The sequence below is a fragment of the Durio zibethinus genome, chromosome 10 (genome assembly GCF_047325235.1).
Source record: "Durio zibethinus cultivar Kanyao isolate XHJ-2024 chromosome 10, ASM4732523v1, whole genome shotgun sequence".
In the NCBI taxonomy this organism is placed as follows: Eukaryota; Viridiplantae; Streptophyta; class Magnoliopsida; order Malvales; family Malvaceae; genus Durio; species Durio zibethinus.
Window position 1 is genome coordinate 27,937,772 of NC_143171.1, and position 7,923 is coordinate 27,945,694.

The 7,923-nt window shown below is 32.2% G+C and overlaps 2 protein-coding genes across 2 annotated transcripts; both read left to right on the top strand.

Moving 5' to 3' along the window:
* The first annotated feature begins 3,690 nt into the window (after window positions 1–3,690).
* On the top strand, window positions 3,691–5,913 carry LOC111293025 (glycosyltransferase family 92 protein RCOM_0530710-like). The gene is made up of 2 exons (XM_022885724.2): window positions 3,691–4,014; window positions 4,160–5,913. Exons 1-2 carry the CDS (start codon window positions 3,837–3,839, stop codon window positions 5,737–5,739), a joined length of 1,758 nt encoding a protein of 585 aa, XP_022741459.2. The 5' UTR covers window positions 3,691–3,836; the 3' UTR covers window positions 5,740–5,913.
* Window positions 5,914–6,007: 94 nt separating this feature from the next.
* On the top strand, window positions 6,008–7,923 carry LOC111293029 (uncharacterized). The gene is made up of 6 exons (XM_022885729.2): window positions 6,008–6,495; window positions 6,573–6,655; window positions 6,754–6,905; window positions 6,997–7,046; window positions 7,136–7,210; window positions 7,301–7,923. Exons 1-6 carry the CDS (start codon window positions 6,056–6,058, stop codon window positions 7,776–7,778), a joined length of 1,278 nt encoding a protein of 425 aa, XP_022741464.2. The 5' UTR covers window positions 6,008–6,055; the 3' UTR covers window positions 7,779–7,923.

Here is a 7,923-nt window from a genome sequence, read left to right on the forward strand (position 1 = left end):
GATGACTAGTGAGGGTTGAAAATAAATGAGAAAATAAAATACTATTTTTTTCAATTAAAACGATGCCATTCATAACAGTAAACTTGAAAGTGAAATTTTTATATAAAATAAAAAAAAAATTAAGTTTACAACATTTAACTTTCAATTTTTTAAAAATTCTCCTCAAAGTCTTACTTTTTCACTAAATATATAATTTTTTAATACGATGAAAGCTTTTCGATCGAACTTTCAAATGAAGCTTTAGACTTGATAGTCTTATGCTTCTTGTCACTTTTCTCTTTTACCAAACACAAATTAAATATTTTTTTTCTTCAATTTCACACCATCACTTTCTATCTAATAATATTTTCTAGTTTCTACCTTTGTCATAAGTTAATGCAACAGCTTGTTCAAACCTTTCCTCCTTTTTTCAACTTTGATTAAGAAAAAACCTTAATCTTCAAGCTCAATTTTTTTTTTATTCTCATTGAAAATTATTATGATATGACTAATTTCACAATTATATCTTTTCTTGAAAGAAGAAGTGGCTACAAATTAGTGAAGGGTAAGATTTTATTGAGTATCCATTATTAATTTATAGTGCACTTAGTTTTAATGTCACAGGTTGATATTTAAATTTCGAATCGGTATAATTTTGGGATCTGAACATTCACTCATCTAGTATCTTAAATCAATTTTTTTGTCATTGTTCACATTCTTGTGAAGTATTATCCGCTCTGACCTCCTGACCTTACGATTTTGTACTACAAAAAATATCTCACAAGAAAGAAATTATGTGAACTCTTTTATATCTCAATGACCCTCTTATTATGTTTAATGTGAGATTCAAAATTCTTCTTTAGGTCCGTGACATTAGCACTTGGTTGAATCCATTAATTTCTTTTAACTTAATTATTATCATTATCTTAATTATATTCTTTTTGAGCTTTTGTTAATATATAGCTTCTTCAAGGATTTTCCTGCCAACTCTTTTTTTTTTTAAATTTTATTTTGTCTTTATCCCAAAGCAGCCTCCGCTAGTCATTAATTCATCAAAAACAAACAAATCTTCCTAACAATTTTGGTTTATCAAGCTAAAAGGATTACCTTATTATTTCCCACTTGCAAATGAATTTTTTTTTTCTAAAGTAAAAACACTATTCTTATTTCTTCATGTCACAATAGCTAGGATAATACAAACTTAATTTTGAATGCATTAGATTAAGATATTACTTTATTTAAGGCAATCCGATGTATAAAACTTTCATTAGGTGAGAGGTTGGGAAAAGATTCAAACCAATTAAATCTAATGGAGATAGCTTTATCTTGCATTTTCACAAAAAATTATTTTCGTAATTTGAACCCATTATCTCCAAATCATATGAAAACAACCTTATTATTATGCTAAGGCTCCCCTACTTAAATATTACTTTATATAATAATTTTAAAAAGTATCCATGTACTCGATAGCAAGATCTTAAAAAGAATTATGAAAGAATTCGATTTTAAAATTTTAAAATTTTAAACATTTTATTTAATTTGAAGGTGTAATTGATTACTTACATAATTGTCATTGATATCAACACTATCAATAATTTTTTGTACATATCCTGACTTCTACGTATATATTACGAATAAAATTTTGATTTAATAATAAAAAAAATCGTAAAAAAGTTGGTGAGTTGGCATGGATAGATATGAATTATGAGATTTTTCGATCTTCTCTGTGTTTTATCAATTTTTTTCAATATATGCACAAGGGTAGAGTTTTCTCATGGTTTTATAATATGTTTCTTTTTCTTTATAACATAAAAAAAAAAAAAAAGATTCTAAAATTTTGAGGTTTATTGTTTGAGTCTCAACATATATATAGGTTTCATTCAATTTTTTGTTAAATTTATCCAATTATATGTTAATTTATTAATTTATTTATATGATTTAATTCATCGATTTCTAATAATTAATATAATATTTGATTATATAATTATAACTTTTCATATACTTATAATTTCATAAATAACATAAAATAAAATCTTACGTATAAATAATTAATTAGGTAAAATTTTAAACGCATCACACATAATTTTAAAATTTTCATGTCCTTATTTATATTATATATATATTTTTTTTATTAATTATATTACTTCAACTAAACATAATATCAAATATAAGAAACTATTTGATGTTAACAAGATGTCATTTTAGTGTATAAATCCTTCCTTCTTATAAAAAAAAAATAAAAATCTTTTCTTTTTCATTTATAGTCTTTCCAATGACTCAAACGTGTCAACCTAACTGTGAGGTGACGTGGCAAATTCGGAGATTATGGGTCCCAGGATGAAAAAATTAGTGGCCGCCCAAATCCATTCATGGATATTGACGCTCCTTGATTAAGATTTAATACGAAGGGAGTTAATCTGCTGCACTACGAAGTATTCTAAGCTTTTCATTCATCCACGTGGCTATTGATTAGCTTCTAGAAGAAGCCATTCGTTGAACATTGAATTTTTTCGGCCAATTAAAACATTGAGTTCAAATTTCAAATTATACCTTTCTTTTTGGAATTAAATAATGTTTTTTTTTTGTATTTGATAAATCAAACATTTGAATTTTTTTTTTAAGCAAAGGATAAGAAACTGTTATTGGATTAAATAGTAGAATTTTTTTAACCTTGTTTTAGTTAAAAAACTTTAAAATAATGAGTAATTTAGTTTAAGATTATAACGGTTTTTAGTAATTTGTAATATTGTATAATATAAAATATTATATTTATATTATATTTTATACAAAAATCATGTGTTATAATTTATGTTGACATAAAAATATAAAATATTATTTTTTAATTTTATTAAATCTATTTATGATTTTTAAAAATTTTAAATCGTATTATTTTTATTTTTTACTTATATTATTTTTTTATTATATTCTCATATCATGTTTTAAATTATTAGATTTAAATTTTACATTATATTTGCAAATCACTTAAAAAAATTATTGTCAATAAGATTCGAATCTATATCTTCAAAAGTATTCAAATTTTACTAACTCAATTAATCCCTTTTAACGTTTTCTTTTTTTACTATTTTAGTTATATTAATTTGTATAAATTATTGCCATTCATGATTATACCAAAAGAATTTATTACATATAAGATATGATTATACCATTAATAATTTTCCTAGCTAATCTAACATCACAAGTTAAGTGGCACTAATTTAGTTAAAAAATAAAACAAAATATGTATATATTTTTTCATTTTAAAAAATATAAATTTTGACACTCAAGTGAAAAATATGAAAAAAAAAAAGGAAGTATGTTAATATTTGGCCAAAAAAAAACCATAAAAGTATAGGTTAGTTTTTAAATTGAATGTTTGAATATTTTAAAAATAAAATTAACTAAAAATAAATTTTATATTAAATAACATTTATATGAAATTAAAAATATTAAAATTTCATTTTCTAAGTGCAAATAATGTTGTCTTATTTACGAAAATTCAAATTACAGCAGTTAAAGTTAGTTAGTACTTTGTAGTAATTGATATCCTTTTTACCATTGTATGATGAAGTGGCAGAAGCTAATTGGAAATCAACCGGTGGAGGTAAAAAGCAAGATCAACCGTGAAACACAGGGGATCATCACCGAAAAAACGGGGGAAAACTAACGACCGAATATAAACCGACACGAACGGTCGAAACGAGAATAGCAACCTCTCTTTCTTCCCCCGAATATTCTCTCTCTTTCTTGGTCCATTTTCTTTTCCTTTGAGTTTTCAAGCACTTGAAAGAAAATCCAAACAAACAAAAAAGAAAATTTTTTGGATTTAAAGAGCAGCGATTCTCGACCCAAAGACTCAGATGAATGAGTTTGGTTGTTTTTTCATTGGTTTTGAAAAGAGCGCGGCATCGATGGGGGATCGTAGGAGGCACGGTGTCGTTTCGTGGAGCAGGTTTTACTGGTTCACTGCCGTCGTCGTCTTCTCTTTCGCTCTTTTCTCTGGATTCTCCTTCTCCACCTTTAGCCTTCTCTTTGGAGGTAATTTAATTAATTATTTTTTCATTTTATTAGTTATTTGATATTTTTCTTCGTTTTTTATTTAGTTTGTTAATTAATTTATCAGTTGTTCAAATTTTATTATTATTTATTGTTAATACTGTTTAAATAATTAAAAAAAAAACAGAGACGTTTCATCCTGTGTTGAGCTCCACGCGCCGAACTTCAACCGTAAACGCCGTCGTCTCCAACGAATTTCCGGTAGCCCCGGTGCTCTTGATTCGTGAAACCGTTTTGCTACCTGATCAAGTTATACTTTTCCTAAAATACCCTCCATCGGCTCGTTTATTTACCAAAGAGGAACTCGTTTGTGTTTACCTCTCGGCTCATAATAGCTCATCCGAGCCTCGAGTTAAGCAGCCGCCAGCTCGTGTTGATACCGAGCAGCTTGGAGAGCAGATCGTACGATGTCCCAGTTATCCACGTGGAATGATTGTAACGGTTGGTTCAAAGTCAAATGGGGTCATCCCTGCTGGACCCACTCATCGGTGGGATTCACTTGCTTACGAGGCTTTGATCGATAATGATAATACTACAGTCGTTTTTGTCAAGGGCCTTAATCTACGGCCAGGAAGAGTTTCCAATGCATCAAGATTTGACTGCGTGTACGGCTGGGATTTTAAGAGGTCAAAGTTGTTGTTGAGATCAAAGGTGTTATCTATTGCTCAAGAGATCATACGGTGCAAAACCCCTTTAAGTGTTTTGAACAGTCAACAAAAAGTCAATCTTTCTGTCAAAGTTTCAGTTAGGATCAAGGGCAGCGGAATATTACCTTCCATAGCCCGATTGAGTTACTTGGTGGATCCGGGTCTTGACTCTGTACCCACCCGAAAGCCACATGAAATGTGCATTTGCACCATGGCACGTAACCAAGCAAGGTTTTTGAAGGAATGGGTCATGTACCATGCCCAAATTGGGGTACAACGTTGGTTCATATATGATAACAATAGCGACGATGACACAGATAGTGTTATCGAATCATTATTTGATGCTAATTATAATATTTCACGACACATTTGGCCTTGGATTAAGACTCAAGAAGCAGGATTTGCTCATTGTGCCCTGAGAGCTAGGGATTCTTGTGATTGGGTTGGATTTATTGATATAGATGAGTTTTTTCACTCCCCATCAGGATTAATGTTACAAGATGTGCTTAGAAACCTAAGCTCAATCACAACTGATGAATTTGAGAACTTTCTTATTGGTGAAATGCGAGTTTCTTGTTACAGTTTTGGACCGTCGGGGCTCAAACACGTGCCCCAACAAGGCGTGATGGTTGGGTACACATGTAGGATGATGGCGCCGGAGAGGCACAAGAGTATAGTTAGGCCAGAGGCATTGAATTCTTCATTAATCAACGTGGTGCATCATTTTCATTTGAGGGATGGTTTTAGATTTGTAGATGTTGATAAAACAATGATGGTCTTGAATCACTATAAGTTCCAAGTTTGGGAGGTGTTCAAAGAGAAGTTCTATAGGAGAGTGGCTACCTATGTGGCTGATTGGCAAGATGAGCAAAATGTAGGGTCCAAAGATCGAGCACCTGGGCTGGGGACAAGAGCGGTTGAACCTGTTGATTGGTCAAGTTGGTTCTGTGAGGTCATGGACACTGGGCTAAGAGATAGGGTGTTGCAAAACTTTGCCAACCCCATAACTTTCCTTCTCCCATGGCAGAATCCAGATGATGTGAAAGCAGAGTTTGTTTAGTAGAAGAAAAGAAGTGTAGAAAGAGCAAAAGAAGGCATAGAGTACTGTAATGACTTTTTTTTGTTTTATTTCCTTACACATTAATGTAGAAATTGGGTCAATTTTTTTGTAAATAACAAATTCCTGTTAATAGGGTTTGGCACAAGTGATTAAGATTTAAAGTTTTAATTCAAAGCATTCATGTTTTAATTTTTATGGTCTCGTATTCATAAATAATTTGTAAATAAAAAAATCTTTAAAAATATGAAAATAGAATCCGTAAATTTTCATAAAGAGGTCGTGTTTTTATAGGCCCACGATTATACTCCCTTTAAAAATGGCAGAATCCGATGTGGCCCGGAATTATAGCCGTTGCAAAAGAGGACAGCTCAAACGAAATTCAAAAAAATTGACCGTTGGGAATATAATCGCCAGTTTTTTTCCCTGTAAGCCCTCCAAGGAAAGGAAGCGTTTTTTTTGTTTTTTGCTTTTCCTTCTGACTAATCCCCGAAAGAAAACCCAAGAAAAAATGGTGAGAGAAAAGCCAAAACAAACCACCCTGCAAGATTCAAAGCAATCGAACCCAATTGAAAATAGCCAAAATGTTGATAACTTGTTTAGTCCTAGGTTCAAATCCGCGGCTGCCATGGCTGGTTGGGACGAAGAAGCCCTGATCATTGCTAGTATCGTCGTGGAAGACACCCCTGATCGACAATCTAAACACAAGAAACGCTCTGATTTGATTTTCAAGACTCCACCATCCACCACTTCAAGAAGGTAACTAATGATAATCCCAAAATTCATAGTCCATTTATTTGCCTTTTCTTTTATTTCTTCATGGTTTTGTTCTTCAGGAAACGTAGGGCTCAGAGAAGGAGTCCACTTTCAACTCCTATTGCTCCATTAAACCTTGATGAAGAGGAGACTTCAAAACAAGGTAAGTAGTTTTCTGTTTGCTTCTTGGAATTCTTTTGTTTCTTGAGAAGTGAATGGAGGAAAGAAAATTGATTTTTATTGAATAATAATGTTGCCTAGAGAGTAAGAAAGAGTCAATGGAACAAAGAATTGATATGAAGGAGGAGAAGAAAACAGAAGTAAATGAACCATCTGAACAGGTCCCTGGTGCTTCTTGCTCTAGTCCAGTTCTTCGTTGTATGGATAAACTTAGAGAAGAGCTTTCCTGTGCAGTAAGGATCTATATTGTTAGCTTTCATAGATTGAAGCTATTGGATTAATTTTCCTTTATCTTCTAATAATGTGGTATTATTTTCTTGGCAGATTTGTTTGGATATCTGCTTTGAACCAAGTACCACTCCTTGTGGCCACAGGTAGAGAACTGAAAATTTTTGTCATCTTGAGTAGTTTTTTAATTGATTTTGTCATTTTAGTGAAACCCCTTTTTTCTCTTTGATTGTAGTTTCTGTAAGAAATGTTTGAGATCAGCTGCAGATAAATGTGGGAAGAGATGCCCAAAGTGCCGGCAGCTAATAAGGTAAAACCAGCCCCTGCTAACTGATTGATTAGCATCATTTTACTGAACTTTTGCGCTCATATAGTTCCTGTTTGAATATGCATTATGCAGCAATGGAAGATCTTGCACGGTCAACACGGTTCTTTGGAATACAATACAGCTTTTGTTTCCCAAAGAGGTTGAAGCAAGGAAGGCTGCTGCAGCCTTAAACAACCGGCAAGTTGAGTGTCAAAGTCCCAGGAGGAGTCGAAGTATTAGACCTCCAATTGTCTATACCAGAGAAGCAAGTGTGAGGAGAAGAGGAGTGGTAGTGATGAGCCAAGATGAGGATGCAGCATTGGCTTTAAGGCCGCAGAGAGAGGATGTTTCACGGTCGGATACAACTACAAGCATGAGGAGAAGAAGAAGGGGGACACCAAGCCAAGATGAGGATGCTGCATTAGCTTTTAGGTTGCAACGAGAAGAATTCATGGAGTCTTTTAGGGGGACTCATCAGCAAACAAGAACCTCACTTTCTTCAGCTAGAGCAAATTTGAGAGCAATGGCATCCCGAGCCGTTAACATTCGAATGAGAGGCCGGCCTATATAAGTATAGCCCTTCAATTCAAGCTTCTTGTTCTTACCAATATTTGATTATATATGTTACTTCCAATGTAATGTAAATTGGGCAACAAAAAATACTAATCATTTGAAATGTACCTTTCTACTTCTTTCCTGATCTTAAGATTTCATCA

What these genes read in the sequence shown, in the direction of transcription:
- LOC111293029 (XM_022885729.2), top strand. Translation starts at nt 6,056, where the DNA reads ATGGCAGAATCCGATGTGGCCCGGAATTATAGCCGTTGCAAAAGAGGA. An exon ending in ACCACTCCTTGTGGCCACAG is followed by an intron (nt 7,047 to 7,135) that starts GTAGAGAACTGA and finishes CTTTGATTGTAG; the next exon opens with TTTCTGTAAGAAATGTTTGA. An exon ending in AAGTGCCGGCAGCTAATAAG is followed by an intron (nt 7,211 to 7,300) that starts GTAAAACCAGCC and finishes TGCATTATGCAG; the next exon opens with CAATGGAAGATCTTGCACGG.
- LOC111293025 (XM_022885724.2), top strand. Translation starts at nt 3,837, where the DNA reads ATGAATGAGTTTGGTTGTTTTTTCATTGGTTTTGAAAAGAGCGCGGCA. An exon ending in CTTTAGCCTTCTCTTTGGAG is followed by an intron (nt 4,015 to 4,159) that starts GTAATTTAATTA and finishes AAAAAAAAACAG; the next exon opens with AGACGTTTCATCCTGTGTTG.